General features: G+C 41.6%; 1 protein-coding gene across 11 annotated transcripts in view; it reads right to left on the minus strand.

The window, feature by feature from the left end:
- Positions 1-1,909: 1,909 nt before the first annotated feature.
- myo9aa (myosin IXAa) overlaps positions 1,910-26,643 on the minus strand; it is a 98,458-nt gene continuing 73,724 nt past the window's right edge. For 5 of the 11 annotated variants that reach the window (XM_063472080.1, XM_063472107.1, XM_063472097.1 and 2 more), the window contains 28 exons: positions 21,613-21,753; positions 21,164-21,203; positions 20,350-20,472; positions 19,173-19,253; positions 18,836-18,946; positions 16,229-16,351; positions 15,699-15,848; positions 14,937-15,250; positions 12,805-14,496; positions 12,403-12,502; positions 11,955-12,170; positions 10,924-11,021; positions 10,527-10,663; positions 10,097-10,320; positions 9,837-9,953; positions 9,537-9,725; positions 9,312-9,362; positions 9,052-9,163; positions 7,810-7,871; positions 7,367-7,559; positions 7,123-7,251; positions 6,866-6,971; positions 6,653-6,784; positions 5,570-5,693; positions 4,272-4,292; positions 3,903-4,111; positions 3,637-3,779; positions 1,910-3,533 (listed from right to left, as the gene is read on the minus strand). In XM_063472080.1, the coding sequence (XP_063328150.1) occupies positions 3,046-3,533; positions 3,637-3,779; positions 3,903-4,111; positions 4,272-4,292; positions 5,570-5,693; positions 6,653-6,784; positions 6,866-6,971; positions 7,123-7,251; positions 7,367-7,559; positions 7,810-7,871; positions 9,052-9,163; positions 9,312-9,362; positions 9,537-9,725; positions 9,837-9,953; positions 10,097-10,320; positions 10,527-10,663; positions 10,924-11,021; positions 11,955-12,170; positions 12,403-12,502; positions 12,805-14,496; positions 14,937-15,250; positions 15,699-15,848; positions 16,229-16,351; positions 18,836-18,946; positions 19,173-19,253; positions 20,350-20,472; positions 21,164-21,203; positions 21,613-21,753 (5,626 nt within the window). In that variant the 3' untranslated portion in view covers positions 1,910-3,045. The remainder of the gene's footprint in view (positions 3,534-3,636; positions 3,780-3,902; positions 4,112-4,271; positions 4,293-5,569; positions 5,694-6,652; positions 6,785-6,865; positions 6,972-7,122; positions 7,252-7,366; positions 7,560-7,809; positions 7,872-9,051; positions 9,164-9,311; positions 9,363-9,536; positions 9,726-9,836; positions 9,954-10,096; positions 10,321-10,526; positions 10,664-10,923; positions 11,022-11,954; positions 12,171-12,402; positions 12,503-12,804; positions 14,497-14,936; positions 15,251-15,698; positions 15,849-16,228; positions 16,352-18,835; positions 18,947-19,172; positions 19,254-20,349; positions 20,473-21,163; positions 21,204-21,612; positions 21,754-26,643) is intronic. The other 6 variants (XM_063472127.1, XM_063472063.1, XM_063472088.1 and 3 more) reach the window with 4 other exon arrangements.

A 26,643-nucleotide genomic window follows, 5' to 3' on the forward strand; every position in this document is an offset into this window, starting at 1 on the left:
CTGAATCTCTTGAACTCCCCTGCAGGGATGGAGCACTATTTTTCTGACAGATATTTCCTCATTTACAGTTTAATGGTGACAGTCCCCCTGTTTGTGTCATACTTGTGTGAACATCATGGTCACCAAATGTTCCCTGTTGATCATCTCAGTCTTTACTTATCTCTTTCCCACAGATTTAGTGTAGATGACACTTTAGTCATTGCATCCGTCACAAACAGCCAGTTTATATTTAACTCAATCTGCTGCCAGCCATCGCTCTACAGTGAACCTTCTTTCAAAGGCTCTTAATTCTTTCTTCTTGATATAATTTTTTTTTAATGCCATGGAGCAGACTGGCTGTTAATTAGACCATACAGCGTGCCTATGTGGAAGTATCTGCACTTTCCACTCATTTATACAGCTCTTAAATGTGTCACCCATCTATCACAAAAAAAGCCTGTTAAAAAATTTTTTTTTGCCTTTTACTTAACGGTCGCTGCAGTGACAAATGGCAAGTACAATAAACAGACAAAAGCCTTGGATCACGCCCCTTAATCTTTGAAATCAAGCTTTCTGTCCCATTAGCACAGGTGTATAAAACCCAGCACCTAGCCATGCAGCCTGTCTTTACAAACTTTTGTTGTTCTAAAGAGCTCGCTGAATGTGAGTGTTGAACTGTAATAGGATTCTAACGTAGCAGCAAGTCAGATTGTAGAATTCTTTTGCCTTCTACATGTTTGCTTAGAGAGGCAAGGTCTTTACAGTATAAAGCATTTCGAGGCAACTGTTGTGATTTGGTGCTTTATAAATAAAACTGAATTGACTATCCCATGATCTTCTGTAAGTGGTGTCTTTGCAAAGTGGAAGTGTTTAGGAATCACACCAACTCAATAATGAAGTGCAGACCAGGTAAAAATCACAGCTTGATCACTGAATGCTGAGGTGCATGGTGTGTAAATTCGCCAACGCTTTGCTGACTCAGGAGCTCCAGACCTTTTGGCACTAACATCCGCACAGAAACTTTGGGCTGGTAGCTTTGTGGCATGGGTTTCCATGGCCGAGCGGGAGTAATATATGGGTGGCTCACTTTTGTGCAAGTGCATCAAGAAATGGTAAAATGCTGTGCAACAATACAAGCAGAAGAAAATCAGAAATATGATAATAAATTAGTAATATTAGTGGTGGAGGCGGTAGAGAAGGTCAACTAATAATTAGAAGGTTGGTGCTTCGATCCCTGGCTGCTCCAGTCTATATGCCAAAGTGTCCTCGGGCCAGACGTTGAATCTCCAAGTTGCTTCTAATCTAGTCACCAGACAGTGAATGTTACGGTAGATAGTGCTAGTGCTTATATTAGTGTTTGAGTGAATAAGACCTGTATTAAGCCTTTTGTGTGCTTAAGTAGAAAAGCGCTATATAAGAACCAGTCCAATTAGCATTTTGTAACAGCATAGTAATATTGCAGACATTATGGATTACAACAGCCAAATACTGTGTGCATTCAAGGGTTTTATATTGTTTGTGTCTAAACCTGCTAATTGTTCTGGTTTGGATCACATTGTTTGCACAATTAATCCAATCTAACTACCCCCAATGTCAAATTCCCCTACTGGCTCATGCACAACTTGGAATTTCTTTGTCTTTTTCATAGAACACACTTTGACATGCCACACTGGGGGAAAAAGCAGAATAAAATTATAGATGACTGGATAGCATTAGCTCCTTCAGCTTCAGGGTCATTACATAGCGCATGGCTGACTCACTATCTTGACTAATTAGCAGTGGGACTCTAAAGGTGCCCCTGTTAGCATTATTGTTATTAAGATGAGTAATTCCCTATTTTAAACATAGGCCTAAACAAAAGAATTGCACTTATGCAGTTGGACATTTTCAACTAAAACATACACACATCAATAATGACAAGACACAATGATTTTATGTTCTTGCATGGTTGCTATTGAGCAAATGCTTAAGAGACAGGAGAGAATGGCTTTGGGAGTGGGAGGAGTGGGTAATAATGGATTTCAAGAATAGAATGGCATTTGTTCTCTATACTGTACATATGACCTGTACTGTACATAACAGTTGTATGGCTGTTAAGCAGTGAATGCAGGAATTTTATCACAGATTCCAACATTCCTAAAGAGCTGGGATCCCCTTGGCTGGAATACACACCAGCTGACTTGGTCCCTTTGATGGCTGTATTTCCCTTGTAAGGGAAAAAAAAAAAAAAAAAAGCAGCACAAACTTAAAACACATTAAGTGGGGTTTTTTTCTTTTCTGTCTTACGCAAACATACAGTCACGCATGAGCTCTCGGCACATGTACACAACAGAAGTGTGGGATCCACTGCCCAAACCCAAACATCTCTGTTCAAGAATCTCAATTTAAAAAAAACAAAAACAAGATAAATATTTGACTTCAACTACCCAGCAGAGGCTGGTGTTCCGGCTTTGTACAGTATTTATACCTGTATATTATATGCTATAAAGAATTTCTGTGACATTAAAATTTTTAAATAAGGGAAAAATTATTTTGTAATAACAAAGCATCCACTGCTTACATTGATTGTAAACTCATAAAGCAGCCTATAATTGTGAGCTTTAAGTTCACTGTAACATCTGCGACGCCTGATGGTGCCTGATTTGTTTTTCTTCTCAATTTCTGTAGTACACTGCTTCAGCTTTTCAGCTCTGTAATATTCCCTGATGCCGTGTTTTCTTCTGCATATTCCAACATTCCCTTTTCTCTGTCCTCCTGCTCAGTTTGTCTCCTCTTGGCGCTGAGTAAAGAGTTGCCAAGACACTGTGAGAGCACAATTGGCAGTTTCATCCACAGAAGAGCCCATCTACTGATTCTTGTTTCTCTTCCAGACAATTCTCCTCCCCGCCTCAGGAGGGAAACACTGTACACAGCACTTGGGGAAATTTCTTTGCAGATTTTAAGAATGAAAGGCTAAGCAAGAGTGGTTTGAGGAGTGGAGATCAGTTGCCAGTTTGTCACCTCCCATTGAGAACATGTATGCCTGGCAGAAGTTGGATAGGGATTGCTTTGGTGTCTCATTGTCCTTCATACCATGAATTCATTACTTCCATATACTACCATGGGCTGTGGCATGTCTGAAGGGTCCCTGCCATGACCACCACCTTCTCTGGAGGGCCTTGGGGCAGTATGTCTGGCTCCCTTAAGTTTCTGCTTACCCTTATCTGGATTGTAGGTGCCTCGGCTGGTAAACTGGGGCCTTTCATCATAAATCGCTTCCTGATCTCCGGTAGAGCTGTTGTCTAAGCTGTAGGATGGGGAGGCTATGGGTGGAGTCAGACTCTGGGCCTGCGATGGACCCGAGCTGACACCAGAAGACTTGGACTGGAAACGAAAGCGCCGGGTGGAAGAAGAAGACGATGAAGGATGGAAATGTGATGAGGAGGAGTACGAGGACCCGGTGAAACACGAGTCTACAGAATCCAGAGACGCAGGTTGGCGGCGGAGAACTCTGCGTCGGGGGCTCGTCCCGTCAGATTTCAGAGTCCAGGGCAATGTCAACAAAGGACCTCTCTCTGGAGAAACCCCCACCCAAAAAATGCAAAGAGGTCAATATGTTTAACTGCACATGAAGAATTGTGAATGATAAGGCAGTTTAGAATGATCAGTATGGCATACCAGAGAAGTCAGAAATGGTCTCTTCAGAGTCCACATTAAGGTTTTCAGAGCTGTCAGCTGTACCGATGGAGGCCTCAGACTCCAGGGTCTCATCATCTGATGCTCGTGGCTCCAGAGACAGCATCTCAAAGGTCAACTCCTCCCTGTAGAGACAAGCATCATCCAGAAAAACAAATGAGCTGCACACAAGTGATGACACACAGCTGGCATCAATGCAACACACAAGCCAGATAATTCAACATTTAAAGCACAGTGAGAATGTTTACTTCTCTTTCTGAAGGCTTTCAATTTCCTCTGTCAGCACCCTCTCCTCCTGCTGCATGGCTGCCTGCTGATGCTCCGGGATGTCAGGTAACGACTCTGCTCCCTCTTCACCGCCGCTCTCTTCTATGGCAGCGTCAGCCATAGGCTGCAGCCGCGGACTAACAGGAGGTGAAGGTATGTGGTAGCTTGGTCGCTGGGAGCGACCTTTTCCCTGAGAAGCAAATCAAGAGCGGACTTTTAATTTTTTTAAATGTTGATTATCATAAAATGTAAACGCTGTTATATACATTACAGCTCTTTGAGCTGGCAGCTCTTGACTCACACATGCAGTGACCAATCAAACCCAGACACAGCTTATGAACAAACTTTACCTTTTTGGCTGTATCTGGTTGCTTTGAGCAAAAGTGACAAGAAAAAAGAATCAAACTATCAGCAGTGCCACGTTCAAAATGGTCAAGCTTAATGTGCAGAAATAATCTGGTAATTCTAGTGAGTGAGTGATAGCTACACTTCAGGAGGACACCATCTTGCGCTTCTTTAAAGTTGCACCAATATTACTAATTGCATTATACCAGGGGTGTCAAAGCCTGCAGCCTGTGGGCAGGATCCAGTCCACAGAAAGGTTCAATCTCACCCTGTGCATAGACACTGAGAAGGAGGGGAAGATTTTTCTTTGGACCTACTGTATTTGGCCCCGGGAGGCATTGTGTTGGAAATTGTTAAGAATGAATCACGTCATGAGTGGCTATCCAAACTGTGCAAATTTAATCTAAACCAGTATCCTGAATCATCGGTTTTACAGCCTTCGACCTTGGGATCATGAGTAATTTTATTTTCAGTTTCACAAAGAAACTGACCCACAATGTGCTAATTGCTATTTGCTGTATTACGCTAAAGCCGGACTGACATTTTATAAATGGAAAAAAAAAAATCACATGTGAGTGAGTTCTTTTATTTTAATAGGTTATTATACAATAGTCAGCATGTGTTCAAATTTCCTGAACATGGCTCATTAACTAAAATGACTCTGACACCCCTGCGTTACACTAAAATGGTACTTCGTTGGGGAATGAAAGTCTTCCAACCCACCGAAGAAGAGAAGCCAGAAGAAAAAAACAATGATGACCTATGTCCACAATTTATGTAGACAGTTTCCTAAAAAGCCTTTATGCTGAATACCCTGAAAACATTCTATTAACATACAGCGATAAAGTAAATCTAATTATGAGATTTAATTGCATCCACATGAGATGGTAACAGCACACAATACGGCAAGAAAAACAACAACAAAATAGACTTGGTGCCGTGATGACTCGTGCTTGATGGATGGATGACAGATGTTTATATCTCAACATGTACTGGATACAGTGTTCTGTACACCACAACACTGGATGATTCTTTGGGGATGCAAACCATGGTGTGTGTTTACATACCGTAATGTGTGCTATGCACACAAATCTAACAGCTATTAGTACTGGTCTCTGGGTAAAGGAAAAGACATGTTAGGGAGGAGAGAAGCACGTTATAAAGGAGGAAATCATGGCAGGTCAAGCAGTGAAGGACTTTGTTGGGAGGAGTAAAGGTTAGGTAGATTTACAGTAGTAATGAGTCATTGTAAACATGTGATTTCTCTGATAACTGTGGGACTGGTCATGCTGATTGAGCTTACCATTGACCTTCGGATATGCGTCAGTTTGGACTTGGCTTTATTCTCAGCAAACTCCAGAGTGCTGATGTCCTTTAGTCTCACTTTGTACTTATTCATCTGTTCACAGATAATAAGTTCTACGCACCTATAAAGAGGCAGCAAGAGACAAACTTCAGTTACTGGAATTTCAAAACAATAACTTCATATAAAAAGGTATATAAAATTCCTCCCCTACAAAGTTTTTTTTTTCCCATACAGTACAATACATGGCATTTCTCTCCCCTTGGGTTACTGATTTCTATGGTTTTCTGTCAAGAAAGTAAATTAAATCTCTCAAGCCACTAACTCTTTCCACCATTAGCGAGGAAATCTGCAGCAAAGCAGGCCAAACTCAATTCAAATCAATCCAATTTTATTTATATAGCATCAAACCATAACTCATCTCCAAATACACATATATCAAAGCAAACAGTTGGAGACAGCGCTGAGGAAAAACTGAGACTGTATTGAATTGATATGAAGCAACAATGCTGTTCTGTTACTTTAAAAGTAATGACTAAAATCACCACAGCTGACCTCTGTTCTGACTGCTTGTTCCTTTGTAACCTTCCCTACTTTCTTCTCTCATCAGTACTGGAGCCAGACTATTTTTATATATATTATTTATATTCTAAATAAAACTGATTATTCAGTTTTATCAATCAATCAATCAATCATTCTTATCAAGACCATAAGAAAAAAGGAATCTGGAATGTTTGCTAACTTTATCCTTTTCATTAATGCTGTCATTTAAATAGGTGGTTAAGCTATTAAAATGTGTGTGTCACTGGCCATAACTCTGCTTCTGAGTATGTGTTGATCCCCCTAAGAGGCTTTGTTATTGTTTGTGTGGTACAGCCAGGTGTAGTCTATAATGGAAATGGCCACCCATTGGGTCCACACCTGTGTCCCAGTCATAGAAAGGCATACCAGTGTGGTTTTTCATGCTTAACTTTACTGTTCTGATATGAAACAGATCCAGTCAACATCAGTTTTTCTTTACCAAGATCTATTGCCTTAGACAAAGGCAGTGAATTGTTTGACAGACATTAGACATAGCCTTACGCTGTTGTCTTGTTGATGTCCTGGACACTCTGCAGTGGGTCAGTGGTGTCAGGACAGCGAAGGATGCAAGGAGCAAAAACTATAGCCAAGGCGTTAGGTGACATACGGTTTGTCTCCTCTTCCAAAGCAATCCTAAAAGAATGAATTCTGCGTTTTACTTGTCTATCAAGAAGGAACTAAAGCATCTTCATATATTAAGGAAAAAACTGTTACCTGACGAGATGAAATATGAGGCGTTCCAGAGTGTTTAGATGAGTTCTGCTTAGCTGGTCAATAACTGAATACACGCCTCTGATCATTTCCTTTTTATCCTGCAAACCTGTGAATTAATATCCCACACAAGAACTCACGTTTTACTATTGCAGCAAACCAATACACATACAATCTGATGTCTGCAGAATATGTGTGGCCAAATTCTCAAGTGCAATTCAACTGAACCACAGCAATAGTCGGCATATGCGACCACTCACCCATGACACGTATGAATTCGTCATACAGCTCAAATGTCATCAGAGGATTAGGCAGGTCTCTCAGCCACTGCTTGAAAACACTAGCAATAACGTGGATGTTGTAGTCGTCCAGATTCATGTTCTCCACATCTGCGGGACCACAAAGACAATGCAGACACAAAACGCAGACACTGAGTAATTGCAAGCAGCTTTTTAAAGGCAGCTAGCACCATTCACCTGCTCACTGAGTTGCAGCCAAGTTTACCTGTATCAAGTCCCAGCTTGAGCTCCTTAATTTTATTGGCGGAACCAGATTTGCGGTAAATTCCCTCAGTGTAGAGGCCGTGCATCTCAATGTAGTTGATAAGCTTCTCCACTACCAGAGGCACTGTTCTCTCATCGTTAGTCAGGCGAGAAACTTCTACTCCAAACTGTCTGGAGGACAGCTCTGGATCGAACTATTCAGACACAACCATAATATGCTCTTATAAAAACACACATATGACACATGCCTTCACACCATTCAGAGTTCATCCAAAACTAATGTTATAGTTTAAATATCATTAATTCAGCAAACTAAGTACGGTCTTTAATAATTTTCACAAGATCAAAAAGTAGAAATAACACTAACTACTGTACATAAACTCACAACAACACAATTACTGTCATGGGACATCACTGCGACGGTGCACAATATGGCTGACTCACCTTCTTACTGCATTTGGTGGTCGTCTTCTGGCAGCACTTTCTGTGGCAGGCGTACCGGCACACTGGATAGACACAGCCATAGAGATCAAACACATCATTTCCATTATCCACAGAAAGGCAGTGCCTCCTCATTATTCAGCAGAAGTTGTAAGAAAAGGTTAAAAAAACATTTAAAAAAATATAAAAAATTCAGCACATGAGAAGCCAAAGCAGTGTTGGCTGGCACGAAGAAAACATCCTGTGTGACTAAAGGGCAAAATTGTGTGGAGAAATCTCTGGAGACACGGAGCCGCAGACCCCATGAGTCCAGTTGAAAACAATCTGATTAGGGCCGAGGAGGGAGAGAAGGGAGGGGCTCTATCTCTGAGGCCAGATTGAACACAGCTCGGCCACAGAAGGGGTGTGTGTGTGTGTGTGTCCGCGCAAAACTTCATGTGAACATCCACGTGAAGCACAGAGATGTGTGTCTGTGCGCATTTGCGGTCATGAAAAAGTTAATTCTTTTATATCATATTAATTAAATTAGTTGGATTACGTAACTGATACTCTGGCATTCCCATTGCTATCTTGACCTATCTAGTTTGCATAGTCACAGGAACTTGATTACTTTTGGGGGGAAAGCAAGCTCACAAAAGCAATTAAAGGCTTATGTTTATGTGTAGAATGAAGGTCATGGTCAGGCTGAGGCAGAGTCTCTATGAAACACATAAAAGTGAAAGTCTAATGCCCTCTGAAGTGTGTGTGTTCGTGTATGGAGCACACTGACATCAGTGTTAAGGACATTTAAATTATTTAGTCTTTCCACCACTCTGGGAATTTTTAGTCTTTAACTTCACTTAGCAAGAACCTCGGACAACCTCAACAAGCTCGACTTTATCTGCACCGTTTCCATCAGAGGATGTTTTAAAGGAGTAAATCTGGGATTTGCTTCATTATGGTTCAGTTAACTATTAAAAGTGTTATAATTAGTTCATTTTAAAACTACTGATGTTCCTCCATCAGAGGGACTACTCTTCATGTGACAATGCAAATTACAGCATCACATATATTTTAAGGTTGACAAAGCAGCACATCCAGGACTAAAACCTTTTTTTTGATTATTAATTTTCCGTCAGTTGAATTACCGATCAAACATTTTTGTGCTAGCACGCTCCACATTCAGTGGCCTTCGAAGCGTCCACTTTTCCTGGCTGTATTACAATCAGGGGTTCTTTAGCTGTGACACTGTGCGTGCATACTCACATTTGCACACACAGGCCCGGTCCATCATCCAGATGAGTGACGAGCAATATTCACAGTATGTGGGGATGCTGTACTGGGTGGACTTGAAGATGTGGCCGTTATGCTCCTCCACCTGCAGGGGGCAGCAGAGCACGGGTTCATTTAAGTTTGCGTTCATATATTTTATATTGTGTGAGTGCACTTTTTTCTGATTACATCACTATTTTCTGCAATGATTGTGAGCATGCCCTTAATGTTGACGAGGATAAAGGCAAATTTACATTGTCTGTGTCCTTCTTCCTCCGTTTCTTGCGTTCAGGTTTTGGCAATGGCTGCAGTTTAAAAAAAAGAAAGAAAAAGACAAATGACAATAAGAGAGAGATTTTACTTCTTATTATATTTCATTATCAATAAATAGCACCTAGTAGTTTTTTGTAAATATAAATTATTTGTGTGCCTATTAGAGTTGTGTCTATTCACCTGTACAGTGAGAAGAGTGTCATTACCTTACTGAGTGTACAGTGTGCAGGTTTGTACTCAATCATGAACTCGTCCAGGAAAATCTTAAAGGTGTTCCCCCACACTTTGACAGGAGACTCCCTCCAGTCCCTCTGCTCCTGTCGCATGATCTTCTCCAAGATTTGCTCAAACAGTGCATAAAGGTCTTTGTAGCGGATACTCTTACCATCATCCATCTAGGGAGGAGTCACAGGAAGAGTGCAGTATTTATCTTTCTAGTCTGGGAATACATGACTATTCAGTTTAAATGGTTATATTCAAATATAAAAAGCCTTCAGAGGATTTACTGCGAGTGCTGTGGAGTAGGAGTTGAAGATATTAAGACGAAATTCCTTCAGAGCCTTTTTAAACACGATGTCCACCAAGGTGTCCTTTTTACTGTCCTCTGCGTCCAAGTCGTTGATCTAAAACATGACACCATCATAGCATGATCATAAACGACACCGGACTAATACCTGATGTGCAGTTCAAATATAAAGAATCAAAACTCTGATATTCAAGTTAATTTTCGAGCTCTACGCAATGCAGATGGCATATATTGCTGTACCTTCTTCACAAGGAAGTCGTTCATGCTCCTGTAGTCGCCGATGGAGGTAAGGATCTGCAGCGTGTCATTCTGCCGCTGGGCAGACTCCAGAGCCACGCTGCTGATCTTCACACTCCGCCTCCGCTTTACCTTGGGAGATGGCTCCCTGTTCTCTTTCGAGTCTCTTAATGACTGATTTAAGGTCAGATCAGGACTGCATGGCGGCGACATGTTTTCCTGACCTGCTACAAGGAAGAGAGCTCCAATCAGTGACTCTTCAGAGGCAACAGTATTATTTTTAATCAATATATTTGATGAACTAATAGATTTATTTAGTAAAAAGCTTTTAAGCACCTATTATCTCCCACTCAACAACTTTCAGTTCTTAAAAGAAAAAAACAATAATAACAGTATATCTGAAATGGATACATTTTACTCTTGGAAATCACACCTTCTCCAAGCAGAGGACCAGTGTCTCCAGTGTCTCCATCCAAGACCTCAGCCCCACAGATCAGCTTTTCTCTGGAAGTCTTCTTATCCCCGTACTTGCTCTTGCCCCAAAAACGCGGCCCAAGAATCTTACGACTCCTAGTCGAAAGGAAACAGAAGTGACAAGCAAATGAAAAAGTCTCAAAAGCCCAAATCATACAAAAACAAAAATCGTGTCAATGACAAGACATGGCTGTATGCAGAAGACTCTTTTCTGAAGGTAATAGCACTCTATGTGATACAATCGATGTGTATATATGTTATTTTGCTCATGTTTTTATATGGTTTTATATAGTTATGCTTTTCTTTTATGTGAATTTTCCTATTTTTTGCTAGAAATGCAAAGTTGAAGAGCAAACCTTCCATCTTGTGAGTTTTTACGTAGCGAGTCCTCTTTGACCAAATCGCCTGATGACATGGTTTTGTGTAGTTTCTTTTTCTCCTCGGAGCTTGCAGGCTGAAACAACATCGGGACAGGTAACATTTTTAAGACAAAATGGCAAAATGAGAAGAAAAAAAAAAAAAGAGATGTTCATTCCATTTGTTCAAGTATGATTATGAGCTGAAGGCAAAAATGAGCCACTAGATGGCAGCACCACATCACTGGTGCTGCACCGGCTGAAATTACATTTTGCCAAACATGATGTAAAAAAGGTATAACACAACAAATGCTAAAGCACAAGGCTTGTAATATAGAGTTGAAAACAAATGATACAGTTCAGTTTTTTGTAGTTGAGGAGAATAAGAGTTTAAGTGATGGGGAAAAAAAAAATCAAGACCAATTTTTTTTTTATGATTTTCAAGGTTTGGCTAGTGGCTGGTGTTATCTGCTAAGAGAAAGAAGAATCAGGTGACATGCAAATCTTACTACCAAGGACAGAACTAGAAGTAAATCAACAAGGAAAGTCACTGTAAAAGCTGTGAGAGAAAATGAAGCCAAATTATGTTAGAAAAGCATCTATGTTAAAAAGCTTCATGTTTCAGGAAGAACACGTTTCGAAAGGTGTCCTGCATCGTGATGCATAAATCCAGATTCACACTCACTGCTGATTTCTGGAGGGGTTGTCAAATGTAGTAGTAGATTCAAAGTTGTGACGTGCTTGAATTCACGTCTTTAAAAGCTGACATGAATATTACACATCACGCCAAACATAAAATCCAAAATGATCTCAGGCAGGTATTCCAATATGCCTTTGAAATACCTGCCAGAAAACTTATTTTTTTTAAATAATTATTATTGAGAAAAGAGAAATTTACTGGAGCTCATATTGATTCAGAGGTGTGATGCAGACCTATGCTCTCTCTGCTGAGTGGGTTAGAAATGTCAAAGAGAAGCTACGCTTATAAGAACTTAGAGAGGGCCACTTGTGGCTTGGATGGCGCCTGTTACCATGTCTGAGTCACTGAAACAGGACTCTCTTAGGCATGCCTCCGTGGAGCTCTGTTTGGAGAGGGGTAGAGTGTAATGACGGGGGCTGTGGAGGCTGTCGCCATCATAGTCCTCCTCGTCTGAATCGCCCCCAACTGAGAGAATGGGGGTGCGGGTGAGGAAGTCGGAGCGGGTCCGTGCCATTCTGGCTTTCTTTTTTTGGCCCGCTCTGCCAACCTGGAGTTTACCAGAAGTGATAACAGCATGTTTAAATGGAGCCTTTAATAACCTGAGCTTCAGTGCATTGTGGTCCTCATGTTGGTGTGCTACGCTGTTCTTAGCGTAAGGCTGAGCTATCCTGCCAAGATGCATTCATTCGTTCACAATACAAAACTGCACTCCTGAAAATATGCAAACACACGGCAAACAGAATGCTCATTTAAAAAAAAGTTTTTAAAAAATTGCTTACATCCCGTGCTTTTGTTCCCTTAGATGATTTGGGCACAGACGTTGGTCCCTCTTTGGTGATGGCAGCTTGTGTGTCTTTAGTGACAGTATCAGTGTCAAACCTGATGGAAAAAAACATAGTAAAACATAAGCACAGAAAATTTCATCAATGTAGTGAATCTATTAAGTAATAAGCATGAACAAATGTGTCATTGTTATTACTTAATAGAGGTAGAGAAATCCAGAGTGTGGAAGAAAAATTAAAGACAGTCTTCTGTTACATTTTGGGATCTTTCAAATGACTCCGAAGTATGTTTTTTTGGAGAAATGAGACAAGCTCTGTGAAAAGTCCCAGCCTCCACCTCAAATCTGCTATTGTAGTACAAAAAATAAAAATGCATAAATAGTTTAATTTAGTACTCACTTTGCAAATGTCACTTTGTCATTTGGAGAGAAGAAGATGCTGCCAGGCTTATCTCTCATACCAACTGCAGTGCCTTGATCGCTTGGTGGCTTCTTGGCAGTTGCTCTCTCTTTGCTTCTTCCCCTGTCTCTGGACTCTAGCGTGAGTTTGGGTGCCCAACCCTCGGGAACTGGCTTATTCTCCATGTGAATTTTTGTAGGAGCAGAAGCAGGTGGTGGAGACTGCTGGGGTTGAGGAACAGTGGAGTCTGACATCGTCCTGGTATGAGGAACCTCCCCCGCTGCTCTCTGAACCAGCACTGAAATGGGTCTGAGGGGCTTCCTGGAGGCTGCGGTTCCACTGACATCTTGTCCGCTCTGTCGACTCTGCTCTATCTTGAGCAGAGCCTCGTCTTTTTGTTTCTCAAACATGTCTCTTTCATACTGAGCGAAGTAGCGACGCTGCTTCTCCAGCACTTCTTTCTGACGTCTTATCTGCTCCATCATCTCCTTTTCATTCTGCTGCTGCTGATTACGCTGCCTCTCCTCCTTCTCCTCGTTCAGGCGCACCAGCTTCTCTATGACAGCCTGGTCAGCTTGAGGCACTGAGGTGGGAGCAGGGACGGCAGGTCTGTCTGGTTTCTTTGATGCAGGTGTTAAGTCGCCCGTCTGGGCTGTAGAATCTCGAACTTCTACAGAGGGGCGGACAGCGTTACTCAGCTCCTCACTTAGTGGTGTCTCTTTCTGCATACTGATGACCACCACCACTGGGCGCCGTGTTGACTCTCTTCTGTCTCTGAGAGGCTTGTTGATGGCGGATGTGGCTGTGGAGACGGCTGCATCTTTGCTTTGTTGAGATTCTGCAGCAGAATGGGAGATTACTGCGCTGCCCTCACCAGCAGGGACATAAAAGGTTGGGAGGTAGTCGACTTTGGGCGGATCTACATGGGCGGGGTCCGTTTTGATCGGGCTGCCTTGGTGGGCAACAGTATCAGAAAGCTCTGTTCTGTATGGTTCCGCTGGCTTGGGGCTTGTTGAAACAACATCCACGTTAGGCTCTGAAACTGGAGAAACTGGCGGGAGAGGGGAGAAGGGGTCCTCAATGTCTGTCACCTCTTCTCTGGCCTTTGGTGGCTCCTCATCCATCATGAGAAGCTCAAAGCTGCCTTTGGAGCTCTGGCTGTCAGGTGTGCCTTGGGGTGAAAGCAGAGGTGGGCTTGCAGGAGGCACCAGCTCGGGAGGCACCAGCTCAAGAGACCAGCGCCGGTCCTCGCACGGGGACGCCGCTCCGCCGCTATTTGCCCGCACTTTGAGAAGCTCCAGGCTGAACTGGGCCTGCTCCAACTCTCTCATCCGCCGGCTCTCTCTCTTGGCCCGGGTGGTTCTCTGGCTAGGTTCATCTGCAGTCCTAGCCCTTTCTCGCACCGTCACAGAGGGTGCTGGTACTGAAGTTGCTGCTTCAGTTTGTGTTTTGGAGGGGCTCTCTTTTATCGCAGCATCTTCTCCTCCTGCCTCCTTAACCACCTCCTGGAGGCTCTTTTCTCGTTGTTCGTAGGAACGATCCTCCCAAGTGCTGAGGTCCAGTCCCATGATTATTTCTTGTGGCTCCTCCTCCTCATCTTGCGAGAGGCTCACCTGGCCATTCTGGAGCTGAAGGAGCTGTTCCTGCTGCTCCCTTTTCTCCCTGAGTTTCTGCTCTCTTAGTTTCTTGAAGCTGACAATCAGGAAAGTATTACTGGGTTAACGTAAACTAACCATCTAACATCTTTCATCACTCTTTGTACAAGTAAAGTTACTGATGACAAATTTGATCTAGCTCGAACATTCAGCGGTGTCGGAGTCTCATACACAAATTCTGAGCTCACAGCAGCTCAGCTGTAGAGCTGCTTTGGGTCGGATTGCTTGCGTAATTCTATGCTGTTACATGTACCAAGCCTAGCCTGAACAATGCCCAAATACATGGCGGGAGCTGTGTGCAAAGATTAATCTGGTTTTTAACCAGCTTTAGAGGGGGGAGGAAAAAAAAAAAAAAAAAAAAAAAAAAAAAAAAAAAAAATCACACAGTCATCTACTCTTAGAAGCTATTTTCAGAGTAGTGACCCTTTTAGAAATGCTTATATACCTCAAGTTTCTATAAACAGGTGCATGGCTTACCTTTGCCTGGTGAGGAAGCCTTTGCAAACTGCCTGTAGTTGTATCACAGCAGCATACAGGCGCAAGTAGGCTTCTCTGGCTCGGTGGCAGCGCCAGGCTGCCTGAATGACCAGAGCTGCCGTGCAGCGCCGACAGAGCCAGAACCTCCATGCCCTCTGTAGCACCAGAGCAGCCTCCCTCCACAGCCTGAACCTCTGACGATCTCTGTAACCTCGCCAGTGTTTCTGCAGACACAAAGCTGCCCCCTCCTGGACACTGAGGTCATAGTCGTCGTCCTCCTCCTCGTCTATGGACCGGACAGAGCGCCACCATCTCTGTAATGAAAACATCTTTCATGCTCATCGAAGACAACTAATCCAATAATGTACAAGCACCTTCGTTCAAAGTGGACTTCGATTTTTTTCTTTTTAACTGGGAGTGTAAAATGAAGGAAATTACTATAGTTGGCATAAGGAAATGGCTGACAATATCATCTGTGAGTGAGGTGTTCTTTCACGTACGTTCATATTCTTTTTGCAAACTTTGCAATGTACTTAACACATTATTACAAAGAACAAATAGGGCAATGGGCTGTGATTCATTTTCAGTTACAATACACAGACCCTTTTGCCTAATATAGGCATAAAATTAAACAAAACAAAACAAAATTAAAAATTTAAAAAAAAAACAACTCACAAATTCTATAGTAAGAACTCAGACATAAGGAAATGACAGATGCAAAGTAGATCGAGAGGAGTGACGGGGAAGAACGCTGTACTATACCTGGATGCAGACCGCTGCTTCTCTCATCTGGACAAACTGCTTCCTCTCCAGCCGGGCTCTGAATCGCCGCTGCAGCATGACGATGAGTCTCAGAACTTCCTTGTGGAGGAAGGCCTGCAGCTGCTGACGCTCAGCCTCCCGCAGAAACACCTGAGGGGAGGAGCCGTGATGGAGTCAGTACAGGGCATCCACACTTATTGAGACAAAACTTAAAAAAAAAAATCAATTACAAGCAAACACACATGCTTCAGAAAGCATTGGATGGATATGTGGTCACAAGAATGTCAAGAATGACCCTCTAATTATATAGACACCATCCCAGAAACATGCACTCCTCTATCATGCCCCATTCATACCCTAGACAAAAATACCAAATATGTGACACTCTCATATTTCTTTTTTTAAATCCTCATGTGAATGGCTCTCATATCATGGATATGTACACAGAAAATGTGACACAAATCAGAAATAGCCTCGACAGTTTTTAAGCTGACATAAAAGATCTGGAGAAAAGAAGGGAGAAGGATTACCTTTGTCTTTCCAACTTGATATCCATCTGCTTTTAGGTCTAGCTGGTCCAGGCACTGCTGGATGCCCTCTCTGGTAGCACTGGCGCCCTCTGGAAGCAGCACACTGAAGTGGTGGACAAAGTCCTATCAAAGAAACAAGGACAGATATTAATGAGATGCATCCCACAGCTCTGTTATGTTCTGGATTTTAATTTTTTAAAAGTCATTTGCACAAGATTCCTGTACAGAGATGTTTCACTTCAGCGGGGATTAATTTAAAATATGTCTCCAGACTGAAACGAGACACCCTTCTTACAGGAACAGCAACATTTTAAAAAATGCTGTCGAGCATCATGTGGTTTCAGGTGAAAATCCATGTCATCCGTAGTTAAGCTCAAACATCATGGTATAAATATGCTGAACTCCCACTCTTCAAACTGAGGCTCATTGTCTGAAGTCAATACAATCTGCACCCTGGGCTGTAGGGGGTGGACAGGGAAACAGATGCTGTGTTTATACAATTACAAGCATGGGGAGTGTTTCGGAAAGCAGGGGACAAAGTAGAGCCTCTGTTCTAAACAGCAGAGTCCTCCAAAATGATCCCATGCTCAAGATATTTCTAATTACAGCTGACCGCAGCACTCAATATGTTTGGGAGAATTTTTGGTAAATGACCAACTCTGATGCTAAAATTATCAAAGTGAGGTCATCGAAATACCAGCTCACTGGTATTATAAACCAAATGTTAGACTTAAAGCCATAATGATATGTACATATAGAAAGTAAGCTGTTTTTATTGGAAACTATTTCGCATTGATCGAAGAGATAGTTGGTAGGGTAAAGGTTAAACCTATAACTATATGCATCCAGAAAATAAAAAGAAAAGTTCAGCTACTTGATTAGAAATTCATACATCTGTGGGACCTGGGTGGCACTGCATTAAAAACAGGCATGATTCTGTCATGGAAATCACTGCATGGACTCGAGAACATGTCCAAAAAAAGGTCACAGTGCCATTCACAAAGCTGAAGCTCTGCCATGGAGAGAAGCCATATGTGAGCATGATCTAGAAAACCTGCTGTCTTCTCTGGGTTAAAGTTCATCTGGGGCAAAGTGGAAAACTGTTCATTTACAGACTGCTGTTAGAAGAAGAGGGGATGCTGCACATTGGTAACCATGGCGTGTCCAAGCTTTTTTGAGAAAAGTTGCTTCCATCAAATTCAAAATTATCTCATTTTTTTTCTTTAAATGGAGCATTTTCTCACTTTAAACATCTGACATTTGGACAAACTTAAAGAGTCACTTATGTTAAAATGCCTCTGAAATTACTATTTAGGAATCCTGGCAGCAAAGACCTTAAATAATAAAACGTAACCACTATACTGGTTACACGCCTCCACAACATGGAAAGCAAATGAAAAAAAATCTGACGTAGGAGTGAGCCACTCCCAAATCTGCATCTAACTTCATCTGCTTTATTAGTCACATTTCTTACAGGGTTGACATCATTCCTATGAGAGCCAGTGTGGTTAAAGATGGCTGCCACATCACATCCCTCATAAGTCCCTCATGACACAACATACAAAGAACCCCCAAATGAAACAACATCACCGACAAGTTTCCTGGAGATGAATTCATAGCTGGCGCCTGCACTCGTGGAAACACGAGTGTTGTTTAAGTTTTGGCTCAGGAGCGCTTCAGCAGCACTCTGGCCTGCATCTGCCTGTGTAGCTATGATCTGCTGCTGAACTTTTAGCAACTGGCTCTTTCAGTGCATTCTGGAAATTAAGATCTTTGGCATTTATCGACAAAGATGGCAAAATAACGCAAGAAGGGGAGACTCGGGAAATGAACAGGGAGCTTCAGTTTTACACAGGTTAGTTTACTAATCAGGGTAAATGCTCAGCCTGAGAAAATTTATGAATAGTGTCTTCTGTAGGTCTGCAGGCCTTTGTCAAGACAAATAACTTAATAACGAAAAGCTTTGCTGCAGACCTTTTAGTTTAATATGGAAAGCACATAATCGGGTATCATAGGACAGATTAAAGACAGATCTTCCATCATTCTCTCACAAAGTTTACATGATTTTTATGATGAAAGCAACATGTTGCATCCAAAGAAAAAAAAAAAAGACGGTTATAAAGATAGGGTTGTAAATTGAGTTCTTGAGAATTATTTTACTTTTAAAAATAACAAAATTATAATTATTAGTGATGGTATAAAATATGTTTACTTCCATTATTAGTTTGTCTAACAAAAAATGATCCATCTTAAAATATGTTTTATATTGTACTGTACCTGGTTTAGTCATAACTAACTTTTTCTGTACTACATTACTATTTTTTTGGTTAATCATTCCTATTAAATGTTGAATTTGAAATAACGGAATGTACATTAACAATCTGTAATCACTAATTAAAGGATCCCTAACTGAACAAGAGGTTAGGAAGATGGATGGATGGAGCAGTGAGCCCAACCACTCTGGGTTATAAAATACTTCAGCCAAAGCCACATCAGACTCAGAGATGGGTAAAAGGTGTCCTTTAATGTCAATAACAACCCCAAGTGGTTATTATGAAGCGTAACCAGATGCTTGAAGAGTATACACAGTGTAATTGTGTGTATTACCTTGAAAGTGTACTTGATGTTGTAACCCGACTGCCGGATGTGTACTGTCTCCAGCATACCTGTGTAACGCAACTGCCTCAGCACCAGGTTATCGTTAAACCGTAAGGGCAGCTGAAAGAGAGAAAGAAAGCAAGAGAGAGAGAAAAAAAGGAGGCATGGGGAGGGGGGGGGGTTAAAAAAAAGGGAGAGCGACAGGCAGCAGAGGTTGCAGAGAGACGACGGGAAAATGATAAACAGCTTTTAAAAAAAAGTCCAAACTTCAAAGGAAATAAGTAATGCTTTGAAAACTACACCGAAACAGTCAAAGTGGCCGCAGGCTGGAGGGAGCACACTGTACCTTCTCAGCATTGGAACGGATGCACTTGACAAAATAAGGCTCAGACTGACCCAGAGTCTCCATTAGCTTATTGAGAGAGGCCTAGAGGACAAGACACAAAAACCAAAATATTAGAATTAACAGAGAAGATAACGAGCTGAGGCTCACTTCACAGCTGTCTGACAGGCAGAAGTCAAAGTCAGGTGACTCTTGTCAGTTATAACTGGTCCATTTGCAAGCAAAGCTCTTGTGCTGCAAGATTAAAGTATCTGCCTGGGATCATAATTACCAGCAACAAGTCTATGTTAGCATGCAGACTGGGAATAAAAAGGACAAAGACATGTGTGCAACATTTCCATGTGCCGTCATTGTATATGTGTGTCTGTGTGTGTGTGGGTGTAAACACATGCACATATGTGTCAGCATGTGTGCGCGATAATTCAGTGGCAGAAGGAATTCAGTCTCCTCCCCCTCCATGGGAGATTAAAGCAATCAGCGCAGCACAGGATGTGGAAAGTGAAGTCATCCACACACAGGGGCCAGGGCTGCCTGCCAGAGGGGCCTCAGCGCTCGTCTCTACCTCCAACAGCCAGAGCACACAGTTCACGTTCAAAGAACTTGGGAAAAAATAGAAAATGTTGCTCTCTGGAATTTGTTCTCAGCCTTTTGTGTGTTACTAGCTAACAATGCAAGCTCCTATCAGACATTTTGGACCTGAAGAGCACCGAATCATTCTGATACTGATACTGGAAGCTGTGCCTCTGTTCATTCTTTGTGAAGAATTTTCCAAAGGGTGTGTTTATGTGTTTTTCTTTTTCACTAAATCAAATATATTTTATTACCAGACATGATGTCATACAAATATGACTTTTGGGCGTGGGTAACTACATGATAGACACCTCACACACACTGGATCAAGGATTAGACAGTGAGCAGTAAAGGCTGCACTAAAAGAAACTAAGCCATTTAATGGACACACCTTGTTTTTGTCACATTCACAGCTGGGAGGGGATTCCTCCAGCCTGCTCAATCTCAGCCTGGTGAGATTTTTATTGTGAGAAGCACTGAGAAGGAAATTATTGAGCTCTGTATGCGGCTGCTTTCTCTGTGTGTGTGTGTGTGTGTGTGTGTGTGTGTGTGTGTGTGTGTGTGTGTGTGTGTGTGTGTGCGTGCGTGTGTGTGTGCGTGCGTGAGAGACCTGGAACTGTGCGCTGATGCTGGGTGGTTTCTTCTTCTTGTGGAGGTGCAGCAATGACTTGGTGATGCGGTCGTGAAGCGTCAGATTGTTGAGGTACTTCAGTGACTTCACATTGAGTAAATGCTGCAACAATTATAATGTCAGAGTCAGTTAATAATATAAGAAGTACCATCTATTTAATTTGTATTTAGCAAATAAAAAGGCCGCCAAGATTGAAAAATATATACGTAAGAGTCAGTTAAAATCCCCTACAGGTATATTTACTTTCCTTCAACTCATTTAAAATTGGTTTAGAGACAGAAGCTCACTTTTTCCAGTACAGGCTTTAGGAACCGACAGAAGCAGTAAGTCCTTCTTCTGATACTCATCTGAAGGATGTTCCTCAGTAAGCAAGATGGACGCATATCAAGACAGACTTATCTAAAATTATTTATAAAGCTAAGAGTGGTTTCACATACAAACTCAATCTTAGAGAAGCACCAACAGATGGGATATTTAGTGCTTTTGATTTTGCATTTAAAAATAGTGCATGTTTTGCTTTGCTGTTTTCAGTATTTGTTTTTTTAATATTTGTTTAACTGTTATTTATTTAACTGTTAAAGAGCCTGGTACTGTTCGGAAGCAGATCACCATATCTTTCTGTATAAAAATTAAATATCCAAACACTTAAATTCAAGACTGGTGATATATATGTATAGTAAACAGGAGTGGCCCCAGGACAGAGCCCTGGGGAACAAGTCATGGTGACTTTATGCTTGCTGTCTGTATGCACTGTGACCTATAAGGGTAAATTAAAAAATACTGTGCACTGTACCTTTGGAAGAACGGGCTTAGATTTGTAGTTTTTGTTCCTCCTGGAAGAAAAATAAAACAAAAACTGAAAATCTAGTTCAGCAGTTCTTTAAATCAGCAAGTGAGACAGGTGGGTTTTTATTTTTATTTTTTAAGTCAGGTCAACAAAACAACCTATAATTTCAGAATTTTTTCCTAAATATGTCATATTCCTGTCAATAAAGCAGAATTTTATTGATCCCTGAGCTGAAAGAAATTCTCCTTCACTTGCTCTCTGCCATACAGGGGTTTAGAGGTCAGGTTCAACTAGAGATCAGCACTGACTGAGCTTGCAGGAATGTAGTCATTGCTGGAGGAGACTTCATCAGGACAGATGTTTGAACTTTAGGGTTTACTTGTGTCTAGACTGCAGCGCTAACCAAAATAACAAATTACTGTAGAGCAAAAAGAAAATAGCATCTCGATACTGACATGAGGATGTCGTGGGCTCTCTCCAGGAGTTTGCTGCTGGTAGAGTTGAGAAAGATGCCATCATCTTCTGCAGTAGAGCTGCTGGATGATAAGCGGCTCTGTCTACCCACGCGCCCGTTCCAGCCGAGCCCTGGGGAACCCCTTTGGACCAAACATACAGACCAGTGAATAATTTGAAAAAAATAATAATAATAAACTATATCTTTTAAAGCAAATCAAACTTTAAATCTATGTTGATCTCTATATAATAATAATTCTATACATCATTAATAGTTTCATACATTTATTAATTAAAAGCAATACAAAACAATTTGAGCAGTTAGTTCTCAATTTTTTTCAATTAATCATAGCAATCTATTCCCATAACCTAAGAAATATATCTTATTGTAACTTTACTTTTTTAGCCTGTGTAGAATAGAATATCTTCTGAAATACATTTATTACTTTTACTTTATTCACTTGAAGCTCATCAAGAGTACCTGAGGGATGTACTGTGGAAGTCCAATATTTTATATTTACAGTGTGTGCTAAACAAAGAGTACTACAATAGATGTAGACACACCGTCATGAGTCGAGGTCTGACTCTGCCTTCGGAAAATGAATTTTATGTTTGGTGTTCATACCTTGGTTAATTTTTCTCCCTGTTTTCTTTAGCATTTTTTAAGCTTGTAGTACTTGTTGTAGTTTAGTTTTAAAGTTTGTTCTCTCAGCAGTTCCTGTCTCATCCTCTTGTGTTAATTCCTGTAGGTTAGGTTCATTCACATGTCTGTTTCTCCCTGTTCGGTTTCTCACTTCCTGTTTTATTTTGATTGGTTACTTGTCTCTAGTGTATTTTTTCATTTTAATCCCATCTTTTCTCATTGTCTTTGGTTACCTCCTCCATCTTCTTATTCAGCTATGTCCACTTTCTTTAATAACCTTAATGTGTTTACCCACATAGCAAAATTGGTATGGCCCAGATCTGGCCCACACAATGTGCTTAAACATGGCCCACATACCGCAAAGAATGACGGCCCTTTGGTGGCCCAGATCTTGTTTGCCAGATGTGGCCCACACATGGGCCAGCACAAGGCCAGTTGCAGACACACCGGTGGTCCTGTGTTGGGCCATGTGTGGATTACCTTTGGCAAACCTGATCTGGGCCACCAAAAGGCCGTCATTTTTTGCGGTATGAGGGCCATGTGTAAGTTGTGTGCAGCCACGGGCCAGTTGCAGACACACTGCTGGCCCTGTGCTGGCCCAGAACAGTTTCAGCTCTGGTCTCAGATGTCAGCCTAATGTGTACCTTAATCAAGCCATGTAATAACAACATGTGCTGGAACATAATAATGCAAAAGTAACATGCAAAACTGTTCAGACAGTGAATGGGCTGATTCTTATAAAGCGCTTTTCTACTCTCCCGGATTACTCAAAGTGTGCTATACAACATGCCACATTCACCCAGTCACACACTTTCTCTAAACTGAGTGCCTCCTAACTACATTCATACACATTCACACTCCTGACATGCAGACTGGAGGATCCAGGGATTGAACCACTGACCTTCTGATTAGTAGGTGACCTGCTCTACCTCCTGAGTTACAGCCACCCGCTGGCTGTGCATGAGTAAACCGTAACTAGGTTTTGGATAAAGTGTACACTCACAAACCTGTCAAACCTGCATTTGAAACGCTGGCTACCATAGCAGTATAGTGTTGCAACATGGCATTTGAGTCTTCTAACTAAAATAGGAAAACAGTAACATAAATAGTGCCATCATTGCCAGACCTGGCCCACATCTGGTTGACATACACCCTGCCATGACAGCGGTCAGTCAGAAGTCCCAGCTTGATGCCAGATCCGGGCCAGACCTGTTTTCTATGGGCCTGGGCCACATAAACCAAACTACAATCCGGCCAGGTGTGGCATGCCATCACATAGACAGTGCCATCTATGCCAGGCCTGACCCATATCTGGATGACATACGTCTTATCATGCTAGAAGTCAGCCAGCAGTGCAGGCTTGATACCAGATCTGGGCCATACCTGCTTGCTATGTGGGTATATAGTGTTGTCTTCCCTTCAGTGTTTGTCTCAATATCTTCCCATTCCCGTGTGTTTTTGAAATGCTCTGGTTTTTGGTTTCCATCTCATGGACTATATAACTCTGGGCTGTAAAATCAGCTGAACTAAAGGTGTGCTTTTTGCTTACGTCTGTCTGCAGGGGAGTCTGTATTTGAGTCTTCACCTTGCAATTCATGACACTGTCTACATAATCAGTTATTCCATCCCTTCTTTGTCAAGCTTGCAGGGTCCATAAAATATATACTAATAATTAAAACTGTCAAAAATAACACAAATAATAAACCAGGCAGTGTCAGTCACTGATTCTCCAACTTTAATCTAGCTGAATCTAGCTTTTTTCCCCCTACGTATTTTATATAACATAAAGGATTATAGGCAAGAACCTGCTCCTTTCCGTAAAAAGTTTACTTGATGAGTCATTGAGCTATTGAACATGTCTTAAGATCTATGTCATCACCGTAGTGTTTCTTTATTTTACCACAACAGTTTCCAAACATCTGTTTAGAAATCACTGTTTTCCTTTGCACTTGGTTTGTCAGATGAGACGTTAATCAATGTATACTGAAAGTTTAGAAATCAGCGGCAAACGCATGGTTGTGTGGCTTTGTCCTTTTGGCACTTTTAAATAGTGTGATCTAAGTATATCAAACCAACACTGGCATTTTGCATTTAGACACCATAATTTTCAGAGGAATGCAGGGGAAGTAATTTTCATTCCCTTTTCCAGAAGAGAGAATGAATCTCTCCTACAGAAATCCCTTACTGAAGCCTCAAAGGGTTCAAAACCTCAGGCCTCAAGGTGGAACCCAACCACGTGTCCGGAACCCAAACAAAAACATAAGTGGTCAGTCATGGTTAAAACCCATCAGACTGTTTTGGTTTTTATCCCATAGCAAAAATGAAAGAGGGGTAACGAAAGACAAGTAAACAAAGACGATCTCCATCACTACTCAGAACAGAGCACAGCTGTGGCAGTTAAAGGTTATCTCATGCTTCCTCAGATCCACTGAGGTGCGCTGTTTTGTTTCCCGTTCATCATTCATGAGTTTACAAGAATTCCTCCACATGTGTTACAGGCCACACATTATTACACACAGACTACAGCAGCAAGATATGCTCGCTGATTCATAGTATGTTATTACCCGGAGGTTGAATCATTCATAAAGAGAAAACCAGGTGGGACACCTGTGTGTGTGTGTGTGTGTGTGTGTGTGTGTGTGTGTGTGTGTGTGTGTGTGTGTGTGTGTGTGTGTGTGTGTGTGTGTAACCAAATTCAGTATAACCACTGAACAGTTAGGAGAGAAGAGTTTCTGCTGCAGGGCTGCCTGCTTGGTTTGAAAGTGACTGTTAACGTCCACTGCTTAAATGCTGAGTAAAAAATAACGTGTGTGATTGGATCTGCTAAACTAAAACAACCAAACCGCAGGCCTGTCTGCGCTTACTGTGTTATTGTGTTTAGCATCTTTGTTGCACAAGAAGGAACAAATATTCAGCTCTTGGAACCACTTTAGCAAGTTTGGTCCAAAAATGAATTATCTCGGCACGAGTTGGATGGATTATGTTTTTTCAGGGTCTAAACAGGATGAAAACCTTTGACTGGTTATTTATCCAACAACTTTATTTCATTAGCACAATCTGGTGCGTTATGTAAAGCTAAAGACGTTCTCAAAAAGCCTTAGCAGTATCTTTAATTTGTATGTTAATAAGCAGATATTAGCATGCTAATATAAACTGATAGTCTGCAGTAGCATGCATTTTTAGATTAAAGTATCACATGGGTGTAACCTAAATTGAGTCAAATTGTTAGAACTTACTCGACCAGTGTTGTTCATTCTGATTTAAAAATGGTGATGATGCACAAAACAGATGACTTTTAATGTTTTTGCTCAATTTAAAAAAATAATGTGTTAATTCTGAACTATATTGGACATCAAGGTGAAAATTTGAATCTGGAAGTACAAAAAAAAGAAGAAGAAGAGGGGGAAAAAACCCCCCAAAAAAAACAGGGGCATTCTTTCCACCACATTTCTTACTGTGGAGGTCACTGAAGAGACCCAAAGGATGCTCCTCCACCATCATCAACACAAGGCTACGTCTGCACAGTCCAAGGGGAGCAATGCAGATGATTTTTACAACCAGTCAGCATTACATTACAAGATGATAAATTTCTGCAGAAAACCACAAACCTCCAGTGTGTAAGTATCAATCAAAATCTTTGCACTCCATCCCTACATAATCTGAGGACCAGCGTTTACCGTCTATGGCCAAAATCAGAAAATATTTTTTTGCGTCATGAAACAAAGTAAAGCATAAATCTTCTGTATGGAGCTGGTTCACCATATAAGGGAGATTTTCTCCTCAGTTGATCATCTATCTCTGCAAATGGTGATAGTACAGTATGGCTTCTGTAGTGACTGTTTATCTCCATAGTGTCTCAGAGAGTCTCATAAAACACTGCTCTGTCTGCTGCTCTGTCCAGCTGACAAGCACCCTGCAGGGACCGAACATTTATTACTCCCCGGGCACTTCTCTCCGATGCATAGCTCCGACTTTACATCACCGAGGAAGCAGCTGTAAGTGGTTTAGTGTTCTCCTAGCATGTGGAGGATGAGGGGAGCGTGGAGGAGGAAGAGGAGGCAGGATGATGATGGTGGGGAGGTTACCAGCTCCATACTGATCTCCTGTGTAACAAAAGCTGACTTGCATGAATCCCTCTGTGCTGCTGCAAATCTCACAGTCCACAGCTAATTACAGAAAGTGTCAGTGAGGGGTACGAGACCAACACTCCGGGTCACAAGCACTTGCGTCCATTTATTTAAAGGCACCCAATGTCTCTCTCAATGCTGGGAGGCAAATATCCTTACCACTGCACGTAGGACACAAGATTAGGACTGTCACAATATCAATGTTTTGCTCATTGTGGCCACAAAATGCCACAATAACAGCATTCAGGTAATTTCTATTAATA

Source organism: Pelmatolapia mariae, linkage group LG1, assembly GCF_036321145.2.
Source record: "Pelmatolapia mariae isolate MD_Pm_ZW linkage group LG1, Pm_UMD_F_2, whole genome shotgun sequence".
Classification (NCBI taxonomy): Eukaryota; Metazoa; Chordata; class Actinopteri; order Cichliformes; family Cichlidae; genus Pelmatolapia; species Pelmatolapia mariae.